The sequence below is a fragment of the Chelonoidis abingdonii genome, chromosome 1, assembly GCF_003597395.2.
Source record: "Chelonoidis abingdonii isolate Lonesome George chromosome 1, CheloAbing_2.0, whole genome shotgun sequence".
Taxonomy (NCBI): Eukaryota; Metazoa; Chordata; order Testudines; family Testudinidae; genus Chelonoidis; species Chelonoidis abingdonii.
Genome location: NC_133769.1, coordinates 327,493,443 through 327,520,845, shown reverse-complemented (window position 1 = coordinate 327,520,845; position 27,403 = coordinate 327,493,443). Strand labels below are relative to the sequence as shown.

Below are 27,403 nucleotides of genomic sequence, written 5' to 3'. Positions count from 1 at the left end.
TTCAATGTAGCCATCTTGCTGGTACTGACCCACATAATTGACAAAGGTGACTTACTTAAGTTCATTGCATGATTAATCACATAGTATCAATGTATCTGCATGATCTTAAAAAAATATACAGAATCCTAGGACTACACTGCAATACGTTCTAGATTTCAGCTGTAGAAATACTGAGGGAACAAAGATTTAAAGAAACAGACACATTTTCAAGTGGTTTCCATTAATGTACCTTTATGCTCCACTCCTGCAAAAATATAAGCATGCGTTTAATGTCATGCACTGTGAGTAGTTCCACTAATTTCAATGGCATTACTCACATTGGGTAAAGTTAATCATATGCAGAAATCTTTGTAGAAATTGGGCTCAGACTATAAGCTCTTGGAGGGAGGGACTGTTTTTTTATTATACCTGTGGAGGCTCCTACCAAAATGGGCCCTGATCCCTGATGGGGACTATAGTAACCACTGTAATACAAATAATTGTGGGTTTATCAAGTGTGCAAATCTTCACATCTGTCCATATAAACAGGCACTGGCAGATATAACTACACAAAGCTGGCATTAATAGAGCACTTGGGTACCTAAAGTTAGACAGTTAAATCCAGAGAAGGGGAACACCTGTAGCTTCCACGGCAGAGATGCCAGTGGTCACCATCTTTGAAAATCAGGCTAATTTTATGTAGATGGCAAACTCTGGAGCTCAGTACCTAACTTTATACACTTTCAGGTGACATTCTAAACAAGTAGTGGACAGCATTATCTCCTGCAAATGTAAACACATTTGTTTGTCTGAACGATTGGCTGAACAAGAAGTAGGACTGAGTGGACTTGCAGGCTCTGAAGTTTTACATTGTTTTATTTTTGAATGGAGATTTTTTACATAATTCTACATTTGTAAGTTCAATTTTCATGATAAAGAGATTGCACTACAGTACTTGTATTAGGTGAATTGAAAAAAATACTATTTTGTTTTGTTTTTACAGTGCAAATACTTGTAATAAAAATAAATATAAAGTGAGCACTGTACACTTTGTATTCTGTGTTGCAACTGAAATCAATATATTTGAAAATGTAGAAAACATCCAAAACTATCAAATAAATGGTATTCTATTATTGTTTAACAGTGCAATTAATCATGATTAATTTTTTTAATTGCTTGACAACCCTAGTTTTGTCCATAACTGGACAACCACAACTGAACGGTTAGTGTTTTGTCATGTGCTATATTCATCCTAAAACTCACCAGGAATGTATATTTGATCCTTCCCTGACAGGGGATATAACAACCTCCAGAATCCCTTGCAATGTCAGCTGGGATTCTCATGCTGCAGAAGGGAAAGTGGGGAGAAGAGGACCTCAAAATTCTATGCACACACTTAACATAAACTATTATTATTTTATCTCACCTGTCTTTTGGTAGGATCTACAAGAGTACAAGCATAGAGTATGGCATATGGCCTGCCCAAAAGAGCTCACAATTTGAGAAGACAAACAAAAGTCATAGAGCAGGAAGAGGGATAAAACTTACAATTAACATTGGTTCCCTCCCTTCCAAACATCAATAATCCCCAAAAGTCTCTTGGCCTAGCAATTAACACCTAGCTACTCTTTTAACAAATAGCACACTAAAGCAGGTTTTAAAGGCCTAAAAAGAGGGAAGGGTCATGGCCTTATGGATCAGCTCAAAGAGAGTGCCCATGTGTTATGGGGCAGCATAGGAAAGACACTAAGGACAAAATTCAGGAAAGCATCTCTTGTCAAGAAAGTACTGAAGCACATGCATGAATTTAAACACAGTCTTAAGTCCCAGTGAAAGTCAGTGGGGCAGAAGACATGCTTAAGTGCATTCCTTAACTGGAGACTGTCACAAGCTGGCTGGCCCTTAAGGATTCAGCCTGTGACAGTTCAGCTATTCACCCCACTCCCAAACCCCATACAAAGCTTATCCCGGACAGCTAGAGATGAGGAGGCTCAACTCAGTTATTAGACCCCACAGGTGGAAAGCTAGGGATACTCATGAAGAGTTGGATGAGCCTAGCTGGGGAGAGGAGCTGGACTGTTTCCCCTCTCTGAGAAGCAGCCCTGAAAGCTGGTTGAGATAGGAGAGGAAGCCTGACGGGAGGCAGGAACCCTGAGGAGAAGTAGTCTGTCTGAACTCCTGAGTGGGAGGAGGAATGTGCCAGCCCCTGGGCAGTGGGTTATTAGAGCATGGGCACAAAGCATAGCAGTCAAGGCCCACCTGTGAGCAAAGGCAGCCTGCTAAGCAGGGGGCTGAAGAGTCAATTGTTTTGAGTATTTCTGTTGGACTTTGATACAGAACTCTGTGGCCCTGGAAGGGGTAGGACTTTATAAAGTGGTCTGGCCACAGAGCCAGGTGGCCAAAGGACAGTGGGAGAAACTGAGGCAATACACCAGAGGGGATGTATTGGGGCAACAACTTTGCCACAGGACCAAGGACTTGTGGAAGATGCAGACAATCAGGGATGCCGCTGGCATCACTTGTGATGCATCGGGAGTTGGAGGCAACATAGTAAAAGCTCAGTTTGGAGCTATTTTATGGGCAGTAAAGGGGCATAATCTACCTCCTTACTCCCCTGCACAGGCTACCTGCATTGCTAGTCTTTGTGCAAGGGAGAGAGCAGTTGCCACATGCCCACTAATCACTCTCCTGCGCGGGAGGGTGGCGAGTGTGTGAAGACTCTGGCTCTGCCTTTCCAATGCACCAGACAATGCAACTGAGCTGGCCTAGAGGGGGAAGTAAGCTGTGCCAGGTTACTTCCTCCTGGAGCAAGGGGCCCTCAATTATTTAGGTGTCTATGCCTTTATCTGACGACTAACTTTCACCATGTATTTCAAAGGGAGTAAGCAGTATGTGAAGTATTAAAAATGGAGCATCTATATTTTTATTTGTTATGAGGGCTAAAAGGAAGAAAGGGGAGTATTAAAAGAGAATCACAACAAAACAATTTTGAAGGCACATTTGAAACAGATCTGGAGACAAACTTGCAATAGAGCCAACGATTCATATGTAATTTGTTGCTTTTATCCTTTGATCACATGTTAAAGCTCATTTCTACTCATTTCATTAACTGAGTCTTCAGTGGTTTAGAAGTTATTAATTTTTATTTCTCATTATATGATCTACTATGTAGCAGTGCAGTTCTGTGTTTGTGAAGAGAGAGATATGTTTCACTGGCACAGAACATCATTCTGATTCCTGACCAAGAAGAACTAACTCTTGTATCAATTCCACCCTATATTTTAAATAAAAATATGAAAAAATGTTTAAACTTTTAGGTCAAATAAAAGGATCCAATGTCATAGTGTATATGGCTTTCGCCAGGGTCTCCTCAGTGAAAAGGCCATTGTAATTTCTTTTAACCTATGCCTTACCTACAAGTAAAAAGATCAAATTTAATTATTGTTTTGAAACTGGTACTTCTTATGTAACAAATATAGGAAATACTGTTGGTGAAATGGAGAACTGCAACTTTTTCTTACTAAAGCACATGTAGTAATTTCTGGTGCCACCTATTGGTGAGAATAGTACAGCAAATGATTCTCATTTGCATAATCGTAAAGAAAGGTACAATCAGGGGTGACAGTAAAATTGAACTCTTACTGTACATGGGCCAACTCTTCCCCCCCTCCCTGGGGAGGGGTGGGGCTTTGGGCAGAAGGGGCGGGGCTGAGGGTCAGCATCCCCAGCCAGGACATCCGTGCTGCCTGACCTGAGCCACCCAGAGCTCCAGCGGCAATTTAAAGGGCCTGAGGCTCCAGTGGCCACTGCTGCTATTGTAGCAGCGGCTGCCAGAACCCCAAGCCCTTCTAAATGCCAGCCCCAGGGCAGCAGCTCCTTTTGTCCCCTCTCCCCCGGACTGGCAGCCTTCGGGGGCAAAAGGGGCAACGACAAGCAGGGTCCTTTGCCTTTGGCTTTAAAGTCAGCTATATGGGCTGGTACCAGCAGCCACTTTTTACTGGTACACCGTACCAGCCCGTACCATCTTACTTTCACCCCTGGGTACAATGGGAAAATTAAGGTATGATCCTAAAAGGGCTGAGCACTTTGGCCATGATCCACCAAAGCACTTAAGCATATGCTTAATTTGAAACATGGGCTGTCCTACTGAAGTCTGTAGCACTATTCATATAGTTCAAGTTAAGCATATGCACAAGGGCTTTGGTAATTGGCAGTAATTGCTCAGCATCTTGAAGGATTGCACCTTTCATTAGTAGTTATTATTCTATTGTTTGTGTCAAGGATTTTCAGTTAAGAATCTGTCAGACTTTATGAGTTAGGCCACGTTTTGGCAAAATGAGTCAGTGTTCCAACTAGTCATAAAAGAAAACAAAGCTTGGGAAGGAGATTTGAATACAAAAGATTTGCTGAGATTCAATATCACACGAGTCTTTATGATGGTGTTACGTTTTACACTGCTAATTTACAATGAGGTAAGAGCTGGGCATGTGTGGATTTATGATATTTCGATCTACTGGTGTATCGGAAGCTATATATTTGCTTTTGTTCTTTTAGAATCTAAAATATCCTGAAGATTATTCCTTTGGAATTTCAGAAGAAAGGGGAACTCATCTGTTGTAACATGAATTTGTAAGAGAAGCCTTGCAGAGAACATATTGTAGAGTTCATTTGCTTTCTAAATACTATCTCTTGTGGACATTGCATGCATGATTAGAAGTCTACTATATACAGCACTAATAGTTTGTACCATCAGCTCTACCTACAACTGTAAAGTTGCAGAAGGTGCCACTTCTGGCATATTTTGCATAAGAAATTGCATTTTACCCGGATGCGTTAAAATACAAAAGACTGTGATAAAAAAAATCATACCAACTCTGCTGATTTCTCTATTGTAACTGCAAGCTTTATAACTGTAAAAAAAGAAGTTCTTTTGATCATTGTAGTGTGGGGGCGGAACAGGTAAACAAGCTGTCCTACCTTGCTTTGGAATGATTTTGTCTACAAGGATGCCATATCCATGTAATTGTAGGCTGAGGAATACCATAAACAGTGCAAGTCAGCACTTGCTTGCTGCCCAGTAGGTAGAGATTGGGATCAGGAAATGATGACACTGCTTTTTCATAAATCTGGGGTTTCACTGTAAAATGTGTAAATAGAACAGAAGTCAGAAGGAGCTGAGTTTCTACTGCACTCTATCATCATGTAAATAAAATCATCCTGCACAGTGGGAAGTTAGGAAACTGAAATCCCTTGGAAATTGAAACAACACCAATGGGGAAAAGTACAGTGAGAGGTATCAAAAATACTTAAGTAATGCAAAAAAAAAATGCAACTGTGGAGGGCAGACCCCAACCTGGTATAGATCAATGCAATTCCATTGGTTTCAGTGTGGCTCTGCCAATCTACAGCAGGAGCTCGATCTTACTTCCAACAACAAGTCAACAGGAAATTTTCCATTGAGTTGACTTACACAGGATCAAGCCCTAGCTGAGAATCTGGCACTTCAATGAGTTTAATAACTAAGTAGATACTGCACTGCAAACTCACCATTTACAATGAGTGTGACTGTTAGGTTCTTATATAAGTTCCACTGTTGTATACTCAGTGTTATAGTATAATTCCCTGCATCCTCTTCAGCAACATCTCTGATGATTAATGAATAGTCTTTAACCACGTAGCGGGCACACTTTTCAGCAGCGGGCAATCCATCTTTCAACCTGTTAAAAGAACATTATAACGTATTATTATGAAAATGGTGTTTTTCAGAGTAACTATATGCTAGAATGTGAACATCCTCATGTTAAATGTTTTAAGCTATGAGCATCTATGGCAGACCAAGTTTGCATTTTAATGGTCAGAGGAAATCATGTGGAAAACAGCATTTTGAGAAATAATGTTCCTTAAGTAGCCTATATTCCTTCATCCTGTGTCTCTTCTGTGACTAGGCTTAAGTATAGTGTCTGTTTAATGTTTGGTATATGCTCTATCACTGGCATATCAATCACTTGCAGGGCCTAGAACTCTATAGATTTAGGGCCAGATCTGTTAGGGTATTTAAGCATTGCTGCCCTCAGTGTCACAACCCCAAACTGAGCCAAAATCCATTTTCAAAAGGGATTTAGGCACTTAGGAGTCTAAATCCCATATGCAGATGGAATTTAGACTCCTAAGTGACTAAATCCATTTTGAAAATGAGATTTAGGCTCCTGAATCAGTCAGGCATTGAAACACTCAGCACAGCACTACCTAAATAGTTTTAAAATGTGGGCCTTTGTAAAATATTTATAAAGTACTTTGACAATGAAAATTCTCTGCGTTAATATCTATATGATCTAACAGACCTCTCCAACTTTTAACTGGTCAAATCTATTTTTTAATATGTATGTTTGTATGAAAATGTCTTAAGAGTCCAAGTTCTCCAGCTGCTTATTCCCAATTTTACATCATCAGGACCAATCCTTCACGCTTTAGCCACATAAATAAAGTGAAGGTGAAGTCAGTAGGATACTCTTATGAGTAAGGGTTACTCCTATGAGTAAAAGCTGCATGACTCAGTCCCAAACCCTTTCTTTATGACATCATAAAACTTTCCTGAGTAAAGAGCTGTGACATCACAAACATGACCGTGATATCAGATGGGAAAAGAGCAACTGGATTGTGAAATTTTAAGAACCAGATATCCTGAATTCATGCAGATATCTTTAAAAACAATAGGAAGTAGAGTCATTTCTAAATAGAATATTGTTTTCAAAGTTTTATAGCTGGCATCAATAGTTCTTCCATAGCTTGATGTAGTAAGATTGATGTATTATTAATAGAGTACAAATAATTTTTTTCTATAATGGTGACTTAGTTCACTAAATTGTTGGACATATTACTATGGTGTCATGTTCTAAGAAACATTTAGAGTAAGGTCCTAGATGTCCATTGCCCAGTCTTTCCACGGGCAACGGAAATCTTATCTGTTTAGTGACTATATGTTTAGGACTTTTAGTTTCCCTCTGCATTTCTGTTTCTATATGGACAGTCTAGAAATCAAACCACTAACTAGAAATGCAAGAGATTTAATAATGGCTTACACCAGTTTTATATAGATATTTCTTAATGTTCCATTTGGAGCAGCAAACGCAATGGGGGAGATTAAAACAAAACACAATGTTTGAAGCAAAAATAAATTCTGGCTGAGAGTACTATGAACTCACACTGTTCATGTATTTATGGATTGTTTTTCTAATCAGTCTTGTCACACACCCTTTGTTAAAGTGTAATGAATCAAGCCAAAGCTATTGCCATTTAAAATTATTTAAAGAAAAAAATGGAGATCATGAATAGATAACATTGTTTGATATAAAGGTGCTTGGACAAATTCAAAAAACTTCTTAAAAGATTTCTTAATATAGTGCATTTGAGCCAAAAAAAAAAAAAATCTCAAGTCACTAAATTAGGTATAGAAACTACAGTCCACCAGAAAACTAAGCCAACCTCTAGTGATACTTTATAAGGCTGATTCTTTCAACCCAGTCATTAATTTTAATTAAAGTTTTTATTTCTCTGTAATATTCTCCCTGGCTGATCTGAAGAAAGATGGTCTTGTGGGCAAGACGGTGTCTGGAGAGCTGGATTCTAGTCCCACATCTGCCAGAGATTTCGCGGGCGACTTAGGGCAAGTCAGCTACCCTGTCTGTGCCTCTCCTTCTCCATGTGTAAAATGGGGATACTATTTTCCTAACTCATGGGTATGTTGTGAGGATTTAGGCCCAGCAAAGCACAGAATTAACTTTAACCTCAGGAGTAGCTTCGCTGAAGTCAATGGGACTACTTGTATGCTTGAAGTTAAGCACATGCTCAAGTTCTTTGCTGGATCAGGGCCTAATTAATTCATATTTGTGAGTACTCCAAAATCTTCTGATGGAATGTGCAATAAAAATGCTAAATATTATAATCATTTATTTCCATATCAGGGTACCGTATTTCAATATTTTACCAGAGCAAAGGCGTTATTTAATATTTAATAATCAAATTATTAAACCTGAGCAAAGGCGTTATTTTCCCACCCAAGAGGTAGTTCCTTTATCTATGTGGAAGTAACTGTAATCCTACCATACAACCTCTGGTGAGGGAAATGCCTTCACTTTCATTGATAGCCGATAGGATTTTCTGCCAGCTACAGCCTCAAGAACACTTTTCCTTCGGTGTTTCAAAGTAATAAATGTTTTAGCTTAAAAAAAACAAAATACAACATAGTTAAGATACTGATTCTGAATCAGGCTTCATACTTATTACAAACAATAAGACACATGTTATGGTGACCTTTACAAGAAGGCATCTAACAGGGATCTCTGATCATTTGGGCATCCATGGATTCTGAGATCAAGGCTATGTCTGCACGACATAGCTTTTAGTGACATGTCACGCGGCGTAGCCGCTGTTTGTCGGCTCTCCTGCCGACAAAAGCCTTCCACCCCCAATGAGCGGCATCAGCGCTGTCCAGAGAAGAGTGCTCCTGCCAACAAAGCGCTGTTCACATCAGCACTTGTCGACAAAACTTTTGTCTTTCGGGGGAAGTGTTTTTTAAACACCCCTGAACAACAAAAGTTTTGTCTTTCACTTGCCAATGTAGACAAAGCCCAAGACTGAGCTCTGAGTTACTAGAGATTTTCAGCGATCAATCTAGCCATTACAAAACCTAATGGAGCAGCACAAATATTCAGAAATTTGAGCTTTGGTCCATGGCCCATAAACTTGGCTATTTCAAAGAGGATTTTTCCAGGGGAAGGAATGTTTATTTTTCTTCATCAGAGATATAACAACAATAACAAGACAAAAAGCCTCTGGATCAGTAGCTTACAATTGCTTTGTCAAACAAAGAAATTCTTCATAACTTCATTAAAATCGTGTCTAATCTATTCACTTTGTTCAATTACATTACTGTATATTGTCCCATGTTTCAATCTTTATGATGAGTTAGTTTGCCTGACAAACAAAGTAATGTATGGAATATTCTTTAACACTGGAAGAAGAACTTTTCTTCTAAAAACTGTAAAGTTTGGTTCAAAGGCAAACATATGACAGATCAATGGATTGTAGATGTCCTTTGAAAGTGCAGACATATCTATACTTAACTATGGTTAAGAATAATGCATGCAAGTCACAATTCAATATTTTAGTCCCATCAATCAGATGTTACCTAGACTTCAAGAAGATTATTTGCTCAAATAAAGATTTGCAAGCTGGGCCCATTTTTTCTGTTCCTTTAAAAAGTGCAGAACAGTGTCAGGAATGCATATTTTACAGTCATAAAAAATAACTATGAGTTTTAAACAAATCTTTGTAAATTAAATGTAAAAAATAGTTTCACCTTCTTTGAATATTGATAAAAACCTGCTTCCCAGCTGAGAAACTTAGCTGTTGAAAGCTCAGATCCTGAGGCCTTCAGGTTGATTTATTCTAATTTATAAAAATGTAGCTGTAATTATTCAACCTGTGCTCTGGACACCCAAATCAATGATTAAAACAGACAAAATAATCCAGTAGGACTGCCCAGGAACATGGGCACCACCTGGACCCTCAGCACACATCTGGACCCTCTAACTACATGAGAAGATGGAGAGAAAAAAGGGCTTTGAAACATGCCCAGAACAAATGCAGGTTCTGGACAGTAAGGGATGTGAGTTCCAAACCCAAGAACTCTCCCAGAGAACAACCTGTCAGCAGTCTCCTCTCATTTACTATCAAGGCAGGGAACTCCAGTGTGAGTGCCTTGGCTGATCTCTGCTGGAGATATGTCCAGGGCTGGCTCCAGCTTTTTAGCCGCCCCAAGCAATGAAGCCAAAAAAAAAAAAATGACAAAGCCGCAATCAGCAGCACTTCAGCGGCAGCTCTGCTGCGCCACTTCATTCTTCGGTGGTAGGTCCTTCCCTCGGAGAGGAAGTGAGGGAGTTCAGCTGGTTTAATGCCCTCAAACTGAACCTCCTTTTCATAAATGAACTGCAGTAGCCTGCACTTGCTTCAGCATTTGAATTGTCTCAAGGTGTAGCTCCATACAGAGTGCATCACGTCAATCTACTTTCCGTGTGTGTCTGGTAAGGAGTGAATTGTATATGCAGCTGGAGATGTAATTCTCATGAGCTTCACATAACAAAGAACGGCCAGGAGCCAAAACCAGTATCATGGGCTATATGGTTTGCATACCACTGGGCGTAGGTAACAAAAGTAAATGTTGCCCAGAAAAGATGCATTGAGATTCTTCCATTTAAATTAAGCCTGTATATTTATCTCTTGCTTGGGAGTTTTTATGGTGCTAGTGCCTACTTTTGCTGGTATTGACTAGTGAAGAATTTTTATGTACTTTGCAAATAAAAGTGATCAGATTAGTGATCAGACTAAGCTATCTACTACCAATGAAATTAAACAGTGTCTTGGATCAAATGGTATATATTCTGTTCCCAGCTCTTTTCTCTTCCTATGACTGGCTTGCCAAAAATTCACCTCCATTTTGTCCTTGTGTACAAAAAGTTTCTAACCATTGTTTAGCTTTGAACACTGATCATGAGCATTATACATTCTATACATCCACACTATTTTTTACCATAAACATGGACTCTTGTGTTAACAGATTTGACCGATGGTCCACTCTTCACATGGCAGGTATATTGGCCTTTATCAATATCACGCACTTTGTCAACAACAAGAATACTGTAGAAAATATTGGCATCTGTAGTCCTTTGGCCAATGCGATTGATTATAGATGCTCTGTGGTTTGCCTACAAACAAAAAAAGTGTAAATCAAATATTATTAATTATTAACAATGTAAGACATTATTATATTATTTTATTATTTATTATTATTTATTTTATTTTCTGGATGACAGAGCCCAAGAACCCCAATTGATATGCAAGCCCCTTATGCTGTTCAACACACACAGAAAGACATGGTCTCCACCCCAAAGGGCTTACAAATTAAATTAGACACAATATAACAAGCAGCAATTAGTGACTATCTTTTAAATTGCAATAGCATCCAAAATCTACTAGGTACTTTCCAAATACAGAAGAGGGCCAGAACACTATGTACAGTCTAAAATATAATGACACAATGAGTAGCAGCAATCTCATATTTGGCTGTTCCTTTGGCACTGCCCTCACAACCTTTAGTGCTAGTGGCAATGTGAGAGTTGCCATTGGGACTCAATGTACATGGGCAAATTTCCCTGGCTCCAGAGTGAGGGGCAGAGGAGGACTAGCAAGCCCAGCTGCTCCTGTACCCTCCCCACTATTCTTTCTCTGTAGTAGGTAGGGGCCGAGAGAGGAATGAGAGAGTTAAATCGAACAAGATTATCTGATTGCTCAGCAAGGGCTAGTGCAAGACATACTGGAACAGAGGGGTGCTTTGGGGGGTGTTATTCACAGTAAATGCAGGTCTTAGCTAACCATGCTTGTGTAGCTGTCATGGCAGAACTGGATCTTAAGGAGGTATTGGATTTGGGGTCCTATAATTCTTCCTAACCAAAGCAATCCTCTGCTCTGCCTGTGCGACCCAGTGAACTAGAATGACATTTGTTCATAGAAAGTCCAATCCCCCAAGACAGGAAACACTGGTGTGGGGGCTGAAAGGCTCATGTATTAACCCAGTGTGCCTGCTAACCCTTCATTTAAAATTTAATCCAGTTATTAATTACTACAGTGCTACATCTACCAATTTTGCATATGGCTACATAGTGACTTCCCAACTTTAAATATTGACAGCTACAGGGCCCCGACACAGGGGAGTGAGTGGAAACGAGAACTGAGATGCAGTTAGGGGCAGAGTAATGTTGCACCTAGGAGATAAGGCTGAAGAATCCGAGTGATACTGACAAGACAGACAGACAATGAAAAAAGAACAGGAGTACTTGTGGCACTTTAGAGACTAACACATTTATTTGGGCATAAGCTTTCATGGGCTAAAGCCCACTTCATCAGATGCATGCAGATGCATGCAGTGGGAAATACAGTAGGAAGATATATATATATATTTATAGACACACAGAACATGAAAAAATGGGTGTTGCCATACCAACTCTAAAGAAACTAATCAATTAAGGTGGGCTATTACCAGCAGGGGAAAAAAAACTTTTGTAGTGATAATCAGGATGGCCCATTTCAAACAGTTGACAAGAAGGTGTGAGTAACAGTAGGGGGAAATTAGCATGGGGAAATAGTTTTTACTTTATGTAATGACCCATCCACTCCCAGTCCTTATTCAAGCCTAATTTAATGGTGTCCAGTTTGCAAATTAATTCCAGTTCTGCAGTTTCTCGTTGGAGTCTGTTTTTGAAGGTTTTTTTGTTGAAGAATATATACCTTCAAGTCAGTGGCACTGCTATGGGAACCTGCATGGCTGCACAATATGCCAACATTTTTATGGCTGACTTAGAACAATGCTTCCTCAGCTCTCATCCCCTAATGCCCCACTCTACTTGCGCTACATTGATGACATCTTCATCATCTGGACCCATGGAAAAGAAGCTTTTGAGGAATTCCACCATGATTTCAGTAATTTCCATCCCACCATCAACCTCAGCCTGGACCAGTCCATACAAGAGATCCACTTCCTGGACACTACAGTGCTAATAAGAGATGGTCACATAAACATCACCCTATACCAGAAACCTACTGACTGCTATACTTACCTACATGCCTCCAGCTTTCATCCAGACCACATCACACGATCCATTGTCTACAGCCAACCTCTAAGATACAACTGCACTTGCTTCAATCCCTCAGACAGAGACAAACACCTACAGAATCTCTATCAAGCGTTCTTAAAACTACAATACGCACCTGCAGAAGTGAAGAAACAGACTGACAGAGCCAGAAGAATATCCAGAAGTCACCTACTACGAGACAGGCCCAACAAAGAAAGTAATAGAACGCCACTAGCCATCACCTTTAGCCCTCAACTAAAACCTCTCCAGCACATCATCAAGGATCTACAACCTATTCTGAAGGACAATTCTTCACTCTCACAGATCTTGGGAGACAGGCCAGTCCTCACTTATAGACAGCCCCCGAGCCTGAAGCAAATACTCACCAGCAACTACACACCACACAACAAAAACACTAACCCAGGAATCTATCCTTGGAACAAAACCCATTGCCAATTCTGTGCACATATCTATTCAAGGGACACCATAATAGGACCTAATCACATCAGCCACACCATCCACGGCTCATTCATCTGCACATCTGCCAATGTGATATATACCATCATGTGCCAGCAATGCCTCTGTGCCATGTACATTGGCCAAACCAGACGGTCTCTACGCAAAATAATAAATGGACACAAATCAGACATCAAGAATTATAACATTCAAAAACAAGTCAGAGAAAACTTCAACCTCCCTGGCCACTCGATTACAGACCTAAAAGTGGCAATTCTTCAAGACAAAAACTTCAAAAAGAGACTCCAATGAGAAACTGCAGAACTGGAATTAATTTGCTAACTGGACACCATTAATTTAGGCTTGAATAAGGACTGGGAATGGATGGGTCATTACACAAAGTAAAAACTATTTCCCCAAGCTATTTTCCCCCTACCTGTTACGAAACCTTCTTGTCAACTGTTTGAAATGGGCCATCTTGATTATCACTACAAAAGTTTTTTTTCTCCTGCTGGTAATAGGCCACCTTAATTGTTTAGTCTCTTTAGAGCTGGTATGGCAACACCCATTTTTCCATGTTCTCTGTGTATATATCTATCTATCTTCCTACTGTATTTTCCACTGCATGCATCTGATGAAGTGGGCTGTAGCCCACGAAAGCTTATGCCCAAATAAATGTGTTAGTCTCTAAGGTTCCACAAGTACTCCTGTTCTTTTTGCTGATACAGACTAACATGGCTAACACACTGAAAACAGCAAAAGAGAGTCCTGTGGCATCTTAAAGACTAACAGACATATTGGAGCATAAACTTTCGTGGGTGAATACCCACTTTGTCAGGCACATGTGTCTGATGAAGTGGGTATTCACCCACGAAAGCTTATGCTCCAATACGTCTGTTAGTCTTTAAGGTGCCACGGGAATCTTTGTCGCTTTTTACAGATCAAGACTAACACGGCTACCCCTCTGATACTTGATACTGAAAACAGACAATGAAGAGATTCCACAGGAAAGAGTGGAAGCAACAGGAGTGGAAGATGGTGTTACCTGCAGCATGTTGAATAAAATGGAGAAGAAATATGAGGCCAGAGAGGAGAAGATTTATAGTAGACAAGGTGTGTGCCAGGGTGTTAGCAGCAGGAACAGAGAAGGGGAGAATTCTGGAAACATTACAGAGAGAGAGAAATGACAAGATTGGCAAGAAAATAGGGTGGAGCAGAAGATAAACTGAAGCTGAGGCGTTATTTCCTGTGACTCCCCCTCAGCCTTTGGCCTCAGAGTTTATTTAACCCAGAATATTGTTATTGTCTTATAAAACAGTAAGCGCCCTATCATCTAAATAAAAACAAAACACTACTTCACAGCGCAAAGTGTAATGTTAAGCAACGGATAAATGGCAAGACAATAATATGCCACTCCAGCATGCTCAGAGTATTGTTTGTTGCTAAGTTATTTATTTCTGAGATGAAAAAATCTTAGCGCAAACAACTACAGTCTGCTAGAAGCCGCTGGTGTAATCATTCTGACATCGTGAAATCATAATTTCAGGTTGTGATTAGGCACAATGACTGACATTATAAATGATCATGACTTGGATCTACAGTATAAATCAAACTGACATGAAAGGACTGGGAGCTGTAAACCTTAAATGAATGTCAAAAATTTCTTATCAGCTTAACATGGACTCCCTGGCAGTTGTTTCATAAATGACAAGTATTTATGAGGATGCTCCCAATCTGGGGAGAGGCGAGAGAGGGGAAATACATTCAAGATCATTCTTGTAGTTGTCAAAACAAGAGAATTGTTCATGTGACACTTAACAAATGAGATCTTGGCTAGCTGAATAGTAATATCTTTTCTAAACATGCTTGAGTCGGGTGCCTGACTGTCTGCCAGTCCTTTACATGAATGGGCTTAGAAAGACGGTTTAACTGAAAACTTGTCTGTTACAAAAGAGAACTTGGCACTGGGTGATAAATTTCTATTACTTCACTGAACCCAAGAAGAAGTTCCCAAGGATGAAACAATTCTCCTGTTCACTCCTGATTATGCAATATACCGCAGTGTATTGTGTAAACATGTTTGCTAATTCAATTAAGCAAAAAAATAATTGTAAAAAGGCAATAAAAAAACATGTCAGTCAGGGTCATGACTTTGGAATGCCAAGTATGGCAGGTATTTCAAGCCAAAATTCCTCTTGGAGTTGCTTATTAATGGGATGATGTTTTAGAAAATAAGTAGCATTTTTACATGCAGACCAAAGCACTCACCTCACCAGGGTAACTCCATGTCATCTGAACTCTTGTGTTCCAGGCTGCAGCAACTGTACAGTTAACAGCCAGGGTGTCTCCTTTCAGCAATTTAACTAGGTTTGGGGTGTTTAGTCGGACATCAAATATTGTGTTGGCTGCAGATCACAAAGAGAAAGGAAAAATGAATAGCATCACACCAACACAATGCCACGTTTACAAGACTGAGACAGGTGAATGCTACTCACTTTGTCGGTGCGTTAGGTATTTCGTACTATACTTATGCCCATCAATGGTTGCCTCGCAGCTCATGAGACCTATGAATCTGTACGTTGCCTTTGGTATTATAAAGCCTTTCGTGCTATCCCAAATTATTGTCTTCCCATCAGGAATGAGAGTTTCTGGTGGAATCTGAAAACGAAGAACATATTTGATAAAACTAATCCATTTTTATTTCCACAAAGCCCCCTTCCCAAAAACCTTTGGAGGCTTAATAAAAAGGAATTTAAAAAACAAATCTAAAAAGTGTCAATCAACTAAAAAATGACAAGATTTAATTAGGCATATTTTCAAGTAATTGTTTTATGTTAAATTAAAAGAAAATCTGGGTGTAGAATGTGAAGGTTTTATTTGCATCCATCATTCCATTATTTACTGCAGGATGTAAATTAATATACAAATGATTGACACTGGCCTTAGCCTAGGAGCTTAGTCTGCCTACCATGCTACAGGCTTTAGTTGGCAGCCAAAGTGCTTCTGACAGACAGACTGTAATTAACTATCCTGGTGTAACTATTGAGAAAGAAATACACATTTTTCCCTACGGTTGACGGATTAACTTCCTTTGCTGTCATCTTGTGCCTTTAACAAATGCCAGCTCAGATTCAGTTTGATACATCTCTTGATTTCTATTGTCTTCTAAGGTCACTAGATTGTTTCAGAAAGAGTGTGAATAATATGTGTGCATGTTCCCAAACTGACACATCATAATATGCATAAGCAGCAGAGAATCCTGTGGCACCTTATAGACTAACAGACGTTTTGGAGCGTGAGCTTTCGTGGGTGCTCACGCTCCAAAACGTCTGTTAGTCTATAAGGTGCCACAGGATTCTCTGCTGCTTTTACAGATCCAGACTAACACGGCTACCCCTCTGATACTTGACATAATATGCATGCTTCTCATGACTATCACAGCACACAATCCATGAATTATAAGGCCTCAGAGCTTCCTCAGTCATGCTAATTGTAGTTCTTACTGGAAAATGAAGAAAGCCACAGGAAGTTGTGACCTTAATTTTTCAGAAGTGATTAGTGATTTTAGGTGCCCAACTTGAGACAGATTAATTGGGCCCTATTTTCAGAGGCTCAGTGCTCAGCACTGAAAATCAGGCATCTTTAAGGCATCTCAGGCTGAGTACCCAAAAACTGAGGAATCCAAAATCATTAGTCATCTCTGAAACTTTAGTCCCAAAAGTCCAATATAATCCCCGGCACATGGGAGTTACAGTTAGGAAATAATCAAATGCTCTGTCAGTGGTAGCAGTTAATATTTTACATGATCACCTTCTGAATCTGAAACCCATTTTGATACAACAAAAACTGCAAAGGCAAAATATGATACCAGCATTGCGGTTCACGCAAAAACATGTTTAGAAGTCTTGTTTTCTCATGTAGTATCTTGAACATCATCATCAGACAATTACATATTTTCTAATATCACCTGCCCTTCAAATGTACTAATTCCTTTTGTTACTGTAACAAAAATCCTCCTTCTTGAAAAACATGGCAATGGGCAAAAGGCTCGGAGTACAGAAATTCACAATGTCATTTTTTATTGTCATGTTTTATAAAAAAACTGCACATTTTTTTTAAGATTACTCCCAGCTGAGCTGAGGTGTACTAGTGTTCTAAGAAAGGACTGGTGTGTGCACCTTCCCCTCCCAAGTCAACAAAACACCTTTGCCACTGCCACTTCTTTCTGCCACCAGCCTCGCTGCCTTCCTTTCACCTCTTTCCTTCCCACTTGCTTGACCGGAGAACTTGTCTTCTGGCCAGCCCTCCTCTTCCTGCAGCCAAAGCCTTAGGGATGAATGCCCAGAATTTGGAGGCTTGTAATTAGATGGCTTCTTCCTGCACAGAACACCTTCCCTCTGAAACGTGGCACCCGCAGTGCTGCCTATTCAGCACAGGCCTAAAGCTGCCCTCAAGATCTGCCTCGTCATCGCATGCCATTTCCTCTGACAGACATGAATGATGAATAATTACAGCTGGCACAAAAGTGCTGAAGTAGAATAGAATTCCTTATCTTTACAACATCTGATAAGAAGCTATAATAAGCTTGCAAATCACAGGGGATGTATGCGTTACATGCATAAGCACAGTCCATTACTTTATAGCCTGCTGGCTGACACCCAGCAGTGCCTTGTATTCTAGGGACTGGCGCTATTGTAGTTACTGTTTCTACATACAAACAATATGTTTAACCAGTTCATGGCTCCATTTTCAAGCCATCCAGCTGGATTTACCCCCCGCTGGCTCAGTGGAGGTGCAGGTTGTCCTTATTGTTTCACTGCTGCATTCCCCTAGGGGTTCTGCTGGGAGATAAGAGGAGGATTCAATTTGCAGTCCAGGCTCCACAGGAGCCCCACAAGCCGATGCTGCCCAGGGTGAACTGAATTCCATTTAATTAATTAATCAGTTAATAAATTTGCATTAGCCTAGCTTTGGGGCTAAGAGTGTTGTTCATCGAGTTTTAGTACATAGCACATGCTTCTCTTTAACTAGAAAAGCTCTTAATACTGACCCTCTCTGGGAGTGGCACAGGACAAGGGAGAGAGTCTAAATGACTAGAACAAACCTTTACAAACTTAATCTTATTTTGTGAAGCTGGAGTATCGTTTGAGAGGTTCACAAACCCTCAGGTTCCAGGAGCTCCACCCATCCATAATGCAAATCCAAGCACAAACAATTTATTAGTCCAGCACCTCTCAGAAATGGTTAGAGCGGGGGTCAGCAACCTTTCAGAAGTGGTGTGCCGAGTCTTCATTTATTCACTCTAATTTAAGGTTTCACGTGCCAGTAATACATTTTAATGTTCTTAGAAGGTCTCTTTCTATAAGTCTATAATATATAACTAAACTATTGTTATATGTAAAGTAAACAAGCCTTTTAAAATATTTAAGAAGCTTCATTTAAAATAAAATTAAAATGCAGAGCCCCCCAGGACCAGTGGCCAGTGTGAGTGAAACTGAAAATCAGCTCGCGTGCTGCCTTCGGCACCCGTGCCATAGGTTGCCTACCCCTGGGTTAGAGTTACATAAGCAGCTTACGGATCTAAAAAAAAGAAAAAAAGAAATTGTGTGGGGGCAATTTCAGTTACCATCAAGGACAGGTTAGACAACTAAAATCTGTGACTAATGAAAATTAAAAGCAGGAGCAGGACATGAAAGCAAAGCCCTCTGGGATCCTACACAGCAAAGCTGGTCTCCTACAGCTGAGTCAGATCAAAAAGTCCAAGGTGCTCCAATCAGCTGTTCTCTGAGAAGAGAAGGGCTGAGGTTTTCTTCCAACTGGAAAGAATCAAAACAGGCCAGGTCCTCACCTTTAAGGCCTTTCACAACTCTCCTCATTCCGACTTATTTGCTCTTGTATCTTACTGAGCCACCCTCAGTGCTCATTTCATTCCACCAATGCCACTACCTTCTGTGACCTGCTTGCCCACTTTCCCCAGGGGCAGCTCCAGGCACCAGCATGCCTGGGGTGGCAAGCCACGGGGGGCACTCTGCCAGTAGCCGCGAGGGCGGGAGGCAGGCTACCTTCAGTGGCATGCCTGTGGAGGGTCCGCTGGTCCCACAGCTTCGACGGACCTCCTGCAGGCTGCTGCCGAATCTGCGGGACTGGGGACTTCCCACAGGCAAGCCGCCGAAGGCAGCCTGCCTGCTGTGCTTGGGTTGGCAAAATACCTAGAGCCGCCCCTGACTTTCCCCACCAGCTTCTCCACGCTGCCCTGATGCACAGAGCCACTGTGACCAAGCCACTACCCTCTCCTCCTTTAAATCACTCCACTTCTGCCAGGGGGCCAGCAGCAAACCACTAGTGACTGATTTTTTAAAAAGCTGGAATGATCCAGAATCATTTGTTGTTAGAAGAACAGGAGTACTTGTGGCACCTTAGAGACTAACACATTTATTTGGGCATAAGCTTTCGTGGGCTACAGCCCACTTCATCAGATGCATGGAGTGGAAAATATCGTAGGAAAATATCCATATATATACAGAGAACATGAAAAGATGGGGGTTCCCATACCAACTCTAACGAGACAAATCAATTAAGGTGGACTATTATCAGCAGGAGAAAAAAACTTTTGTAGTGCAGGATAATCAGTTGTTGTTATTATTATTTTATTTTATTTTATTTTATTTTATATTCCCATGGCACCTAGAAGCCTTAGTCATGGACCAGGATCTCACTGTATTAAGCGTTGTACAAACACAGAACAAAAAGACAGTCCCTGCCCCCAAAGAACTTACCATCTAAAGAGAGCCAACAGATGGAGTCAACACATGAGGGAGTACAAGAAAACAGTGAGACAATATTGGTCAGCATAGCCTAAGTAAACATGGGATATTATCATTATTATACCTCTAGGTACTTCTTTTACCCACATTATCATAGCTGCTAAGTTGTCCTAGTCACCCTCTTCTTTTCTTGTTTCCAATTAGACTGTCAGGGACTGTCTTCCTATGTGTACAGCACCTCGCCCAATGAGCCCTGATCCTGCCTGGGGTCTTACGGCCCTACCACAATGCAATATTGAAAGCCTATGAATGTAGTAAAGATACGTTTCCCGCATGTTTTGTAAGATATATTGTGTTAAAAATGCCAATTTAAAGCATACTGAAATGTGTAATAGATTTTGAAATATCTACATCTTTCTTCATGTGAGAAGGAGGAATCTGATTTGGGGAAGGAAGGGCCTATAAAACCTCCTATTCGTGTGGTAAATAATTCCCTAATCTTCTGCCCCTTTTTTTGTTTTGTTTTTCAAACAAGGCTGCCCCTGTGCATTAACTCTGTTGGCATTCTCAGCCAGGAGGAACAAATAAGTAGACAAAACAACTGCTCCAAGAAATGGTTCCTTCAAGGTGGGACTGAGGCACGTTACCCTGGTGATACTGTTGCTGCTATGGTGCCCATTTGACCTTTGGACAAAGGTTACCATCAGCAGTGTCAATGGTGGTTTCGGCAATGTGACTATCTGTCTACTAAGAATTAGACCAAAACCATTAACTAATTCTACAGGTTGTCGAAAAATGAGAAAAAGATTTTCAGTTGCTATAGACCTAGGCTAGATTTGAAGTCGTGACCCAGAAATGAAAGGTTCCATCTTCCTTTTCCAATCCTCTATACTGTCTTAATCCCTGGCTGCAAGATTTTTATGGCTCTTTCTGTGTTGTGTATATTGATTGCCATCTTGTGCAATACACAAACATTGGCCCACACACTTAACTTGAAGTTATAGCAGCTACGCATCTCAAAGCTCATGTAAAGCTTCAATTACATTTGTACAATAAGTAATTACAGTAATTCACTGGTTAACATCATCCATAGCGCTAGAGATGAATAATAAAATTTCCCCACATTGCATTTCACTGGCTAACATCATCCATAGCTCTACAAATGAATAATAAAATTTCCCCACATTGCACCATTGAAACGAAAAGGTAACAATACTAAAAGAAACAAAATGTGAATGGCAGTGTCTCCCCATGACTTCAGGATTGAGTCCACTTAAAAGGGAGGAATCATTTCCCTAGGAAGTGTGAAACGTGACTGAGAACCTATTTTCTGAATTCCTGTTAACACAGGCTAGAGACCTAATGGCTCTACGCTGTTCTTCCAGTTACAGAAGTTCCAGGACAGGAATCCTGGCTTTTCACGTCATTGCTAAGTGGAAAACAGAATGACTGCTTTGCCAGCTAGCCATAAGTACTATGACAGCAGTTGTGAAATAAATCTCAGGTCTCTCGTAATTGTTACGTAAGCCAAAAAATTGCTGGAACCTACATCCACTGGTTTCACAGCATGACAAATAACCAAGTACATGATCTAAGCAACTGTAGCTTAAATATTCCAATAAATTCTGATATGAACTAGGGAGGCACATTTCTTTTTCCTGGAATGCAAAAAGTATACGTAACCAATTCTCTTAGTTAAGGCCAGGCTCCTCCTCCCTTATAAACCGTATTACATCTGACTTTGATGCTATAGAGAGCCTCACGATCCTACACCACAAACTTCAGCTACAAGGTCAGTGGACACTGCATGGCAGTGAAGGAAGAGTGGTGGGTATAAATCTCATCCATCAGAAGAGGAGGGAGAGGAGAAACTCATTTTAAAGAAGATGCTTGTAAGCGGAATGCTTAGTGAAACAGGAGTTTTCCCAGCTAGGAATTAAATACACTGAGGTTTAAGACACAACAAGGAAACATTTTAAACCCCACTACTTCCAAAATCTAAAAAATAGATTCTCATTCCACAGCACACACACTTCATTCCCGGCCCCATTTATTCTTTGCTTCTACAGGCATCAAATTTTCTGCACAAGCCAACCCTGCTCCACAACTCGCCCAAGGAATTGTGCTCCAGAATAAAAAGTGCTTTAATCTATTGAGATCACCTTTAGATACAAGTTGTTTATTTTCTCTGCAGTTTTAGCTTCCTTTAAAGTGATTTAGCAGTTGGACACAAGGAGGAAAGTTAGTGTCATGTCACCAGCCAGGTCTCTACAGACCATGAGCAAGTGCTCCATGGACCACTGCAGTTTGAGAACCTCTAACTTAAGTTAAAAAACAAGGGCCACGTCTCAGCTGGTGCAAGTCAGCCTAGACAATGAAGCATTGAAATCAATGGATCTATGCTGATTCTCACCTGCTGAAAATCTGGCCCCGTGTGTCTTATTTGAACAGTTCATCAGTTTTCTTAAGTCCTGTCTCACTATTTCCTGCTGTTTTACACAAAGAGTTGACCTTCTCTTTCCTGCAACAATACTGTTCATCTATCCCTTCACATATGGAGCTCTCTCCAGACACAGATAAAGCATCTCATCCTTGACTTGCACAGCTCTCCTGTTCTATGAGCCGTCGTCTCTATTTAAACTAAACAAGCATAATATTAGCAAAGAAGTACTGTTCTCATCTTGATGCTAGGGGATTTACTTCGTGTACGTGAGTACATTTCTATTCATCAAGCACTTGAGCCATCACTGGGTCAATGGGAGTATCTTTATTGATTTCAGTGGTTGGACCATGCTTCAAGAGGAGACTATCTCCTAAATCATGGGTGCCCCCAGAATATATAGTTAACATTTAACACAGGGGAACAAGTAATTGCTCAAACACCCCAGTCATTTAAATAGTTGCAAAACAGTAATGCAGGACATTTATACCTGCAGGAACACTTTCAGAAATATACATGGATAAGGTACCTTTTTTAAAGTAACAGCAACATCTGGTGCCGTGACTCTGCATGGAATGATCATCTCTCCTCCGTCAGTCATGTGTATAATTTTAGGTATGTTGCTGTGCAGCTCTATAAACGGACTGCCTGTATCTACAGAGAGGGATAAAAAGAAATGGTCACTGTCTGAGACATTACAACAGCATAGAAAATGTGCGGCTAACTTAACCAAACTATACTAACAGATTACCACAACAACTAAAAAGCGCCTACTCATTTATTGTGGTAAATCTGAAGGGCCTAGAGAAAATTCTCACTACAGGTCCCATATCTCTTTAAAAATGGTTCTTTCATTATTGACAGATAATGACCACAAAGGATCAGCCAATTCTCCCTAACTATCAGTGTTGATAAGTTTCCAAAATAGCTATTCCATTTACTTTCATTGTTTAGGGCTGGTAAAATATTTTTGCAGTGTATGAAAGATCACTAATCATTAATAATCAACACATAGCATTTCTTTACATTTTTGGATCATCTTTAATATTATATATATATAATATAATATAGGTGATGTTAAGTAAACAGATTTTTTTCTAGTTATTGCATCTCACATATGGCTCGGACATAAATAAAATACAATATTTCATAGTGTTTGTGTTCATTTCTATTTTATTGTCATTGGAAGAAGTAACTACATGGGACTGAGCTGGAATTCACCTATCAAGAAACACCCCACCAAGGACCTGTTCCTGCTCCCCTGGAAGTCAATAGCAAAACTCACATTGGCTTCAGTAAGACTAGGACTAGGATCCTAAACATGGTCATTAAGTCAGATATTCAAGTAGCTCTTAGAATATGGACAAGTAAGTGTAAATATTTGCTTTCTTTCCTACCAGCACAATATATTTGTGTCTCTTTTATAAGTGATGAGGTGACTGAAAACGTCAGGGAAACATTTATTTCATTTAACTCAACAACTAAGACTTGACAGTATAATTTGCTATCTCCTTAAGCAACACTTTTGACAAAAGGCATTGGCACAAATAGCCCTGTCATAAATAGATAGCTAAGGGTTAATGTTTCTTTTACCTGTAAAGGGTTAACAAAGGGAACCAAACACCTGACCAGAAGACCAATCAGGAAACCGGATTTTTCAAAGTCAGGGAGGGAATTTTTGGGGTCTGAGTCTTTTGTCTGTCTCTCAGCTATGAGAAGTTTTTTCTTTCTTCTAATCTTCTGTTTCCAACTTGTAAGTACAGGTAGAAAAACAATATAGGCTTTTATGTTGTTTTGGGTGTATTTACATGTGTGTAACTTGCTGGAATGTTTCAAATTGGATATCTTTTTGAATCAGACTGTTTATTCATATTTTTCTTATAAGCAATAGCCCTGTATTGTCATCTTGTTACAGAGAATATGTTTATGTCTTTTTTCTTTCTTTTTTATATAAAGCTTTCTTTTTAAAACCTGTTTGAGTTTTTCTCTGGTTAAGGAGAAAGGAAAGACAGGGGGGAGGGGAAACACTACGCTCTGTGTTTAACTCTCCTAGTGTCCCAGGGCGGGAAGAAGCTAAGGGGGAGGAGAGATAGAATCTCTTCTGTTTCCTTGTATTTGGGGTTTGTCTCTTTGTGGAATAGAGGAGATATGCTTCTTGGTATTGTGATGTAAAGAGATTGCATCAATACTCCCAGGTTAGCCCAGAGAGGAAAGTCTGGGTGGGAGAGAGAGAGGGAAGGGAAGTGGGTTATTTCCCTTTGTTGTAGGCTCAGGGTTTCTGAGTCTTGGGGTCCCTCCAGGGAAGGTTTTGGGGAGACCAGAGGGGGCCAAAACCCTGGAAATTTTGGATGGTGGCAGCGAGATCAGATCTAAGCTGGTAAATTGAGCTTAGAGGGGTTCATGCTAGGCACCCAGATTTTTGGACGCTAAGGTCCAGATTTGGGAAGAGGCTTATGATAAGCCCACACTGGAAATAGGGATTACTGTTGCTTTTGCAAATGTTTTACTGTTTGTGTTGTTTAACCAAGATGGACAACAGCCGCAAACTCTGGATCTAAATCCTGTTTTCAGGTGGTCAGATCTGGGGGATTGGTTTTACTTTAGTTCTGGTGCATTTTCAGACAAATTCTGCTGTTTTAACTTAGTCAGAATCCAGTACCTAGCAATAGTATTCTTCCTTCCAAGAGTTGGCCATTTGTGAATGTTGAAATAGAGTATCACTATCAAATTATCCCAGTCATGAATCTCTGCACATTCCTGTATGTTCACTGAAGCAGCTACTCTTTTAAATACATTGCTTTTGCTTCTCCTTCACTCAAGCGTATGTGCATCACTTCACATAGTAATAAAATCCTTTAAGATCCTCATTTCTTATTAGACTACGCAAATTAAAGTATATCTTAGGCACAGGGCAGGAGGGGAAGCAATTCTGCACTTACTTACAATGGGCTAAATTCAAAAGTACCTTAGATGTACCCCTGTGCAAGTGAGAGTACAGTTTTGCCCAAAGAGTTTAAGGAGATTTGATAGAAGAGATCAAACTCTTGAAGAAAATCATTTGAAATTGAAAGCCTGGATCACAGTCAGATCTGTTGTGATCGCAAAAGGAGCTCATGCATAGTAGAGACTGTGTATACAATAAAAATAGTCAAAGACTTGTTAGTCTAATATTTCCTTTGCAATATGATTCAAGGAAAGACCAAGACTGCGCCTGCTTGTACCATTGTAAAAGAAACATTTTTGTTTTGCAGGGACTGCAGTTATGGAAGAGGTCACTAGACCTTTAACATCACCAGTGAAACAGATGTATTACTCCCCTAAGTCTCATTCATCCTTGTTACAAAATTAAGAGCTACTTTCCAAAACCAGCAAACTTTGCAGAGTAGTTTCCTGTATCATAATCTCCAGATCATTACAAGTGTGAGGAAGAGCTGCCCTGAAGACTACCGGTACTGTCTCCAGACAAAGTGTCACCACTAACTGATGCCAACATTGCTCTAGTGGGACCTGTACTGCCCTAACCTCACAGGACTCCCTGCCTGTCTGGAGGTGGTGACAGGAAACCAGCACAAAATGTGAAGAACTCTTTTTTTCCCTTAATGGAAACATGCCTGCTGCCATTCACACTTGGAGGAGACAGTCAAGTGCTGTCAAACAAAGCTAAAAAAGTGTCCTTGACTCCTCTGAATGCAAGTATTACATTTGAAGGTGACTTTCCCCCATAAATCTGAAATTACAATTACACATTAGAGCATTTAGACATAGCCAGCCACAGCTATAGCTCGATTCGCGTGCAGAATTCCCATTGACATCACTAGGGAGTTCCGCCATGGACTGAAGGCAGTATATGGCCCAAAGCCCTCCAAACGTCTTCCTGCTTTTGATTAAAAGGAATATGCAGTGTGTTTCCTAGCAGCATTTTGTTTTCATAATTACTTTGGAGGCTTTTCCTGAGCTCCTTTGATTTTATTCTCCTTCCTTCTTAATGAACATAAGGGGATATAGTCATTACTTCAGGACTAGCAGCTGGTGCTGGAGTAACACAGTCAGAATACTCCAATGAGCTAGAACCTTTCTTTCCCAGTTAATAAACTCTCCTGATCCCATCTTAGTCTTTTCTCCGCCCGTCTCCAGCCTACCTATTGCTAGCAGCTCCTGCCATGTTTTCCATCTGATTGCCAGAGATTAATCTTTCCTTCCTGAAATGATGTAACACAGTCATGAATTAGGCCCTTTAAAGTCTAAATCTGACTTCCCTCCCCTATTCTTCTGGGCCATCTCCAATGATGAAGTTTCTCCACCCTTTGGGCCTGATCACGGCTCTACTTTTATGCTGGTGCAACTAACTCTAGGGGTAAAAGCAGAGAAACACTGTGGTGAATCAGGCCATGGGGGTCTAATTCTGACTTTGAACAGAATAGTTTATCTTCAAAAAAGAGTGTTTTCAGGAATGTTGAAGACCACAATAGCACGATGTATTAAGCTCCTTTGGCTTTTAGTATTTCATTGGGAGGAGAATGTTTATTTTTTGCTAAACAACTGGCTGCAACTGAGGAGGAAAAAAAATCCTGAATATTTGCATAAGTTGGAGGTAGCTTCTTACTGAATATTATATTTTAAAACAATAATTGTGTCTGCAGTTAGTGGTTTTGTACTGTGTTTAACCAGGTTACCCGCAATATTTCCCACTCACAATCAATGTGAGGCCACAAAAAGTAGTCACAGAATCATATAACTCATGAAGGTCATTTGCCGTATTGTCTGTGAACATATACAGCAGCTATTTCATTTAACTGGTCATAAAACAGATTAAAACATAAGAGCCTTAATTCAGGCAAATATTATGGCAAATATCTTGCACAAACAATTGGATTAGCACACATTGAAATGGCACAGTCAGAAAAACGGATGCTCCTCCTTTCCATACTCTGTGCCCTCAGGTTCCTTAACTTCAACTACACAAGTCTCTGCCTGTGAAAAAGATTTGGAAGTCATAGTGGGAAATCAACTGAAAAAGAGTTCCCAATGCGATGTTGTGGCTAAAGGAGCTAATGTGATCCTGGGATACATAACTGGGA

The 27,403-nt window shown here is 40.2% G+C and overlaps 1 protein-coding gene across 2 annotated transcripts in view; it reads right to left on the bottom strand.

Annotated features, from left to right (window-relative positions):
- The window catches only part of FLT1 (fms related receptor tyrosine kinase 1), a 156,871-nt gene that overhangs the window by 97,949 nt on the left and 31,519 nt on the right, over window positions 1-27,403 (bottom strand). For both annotated transcript variants that reach the window (XM_032765286.2, XM_032765287.2), the window contains exons 4-10: window positions 22,855-22,979; window positions 15,617-15,779; window positions 15,390-15,526; window positions 10,568-10,742; window positions 8,080-8,197; window positions 5,527-5,696; window positions 4,957-5,116 (exon numbers count right to left, since the gene is read on the bottom strand). In XM_032765286.2, the coding sequence (XP_032621177.1) occupies window positions 4,957-5,116; window positions 5,527-5,696; window positions 8,080-8,197; window positions 10,568-10,742; window positions 15,390-15,526; window positions 15,617-15,779; window positions 22,855-22,979 (1,048 nt within the window). The remainder of the gene's footprint in view (window positions 1-4,956; window positions 5,117-5,526; window positions 5,697-8,079; window positions 8,198-10,567; window positions 10,743-15,389; window positions 15,527-15,616; window positions 15,780-22,854; window positions 22,980-27,403) is intronic.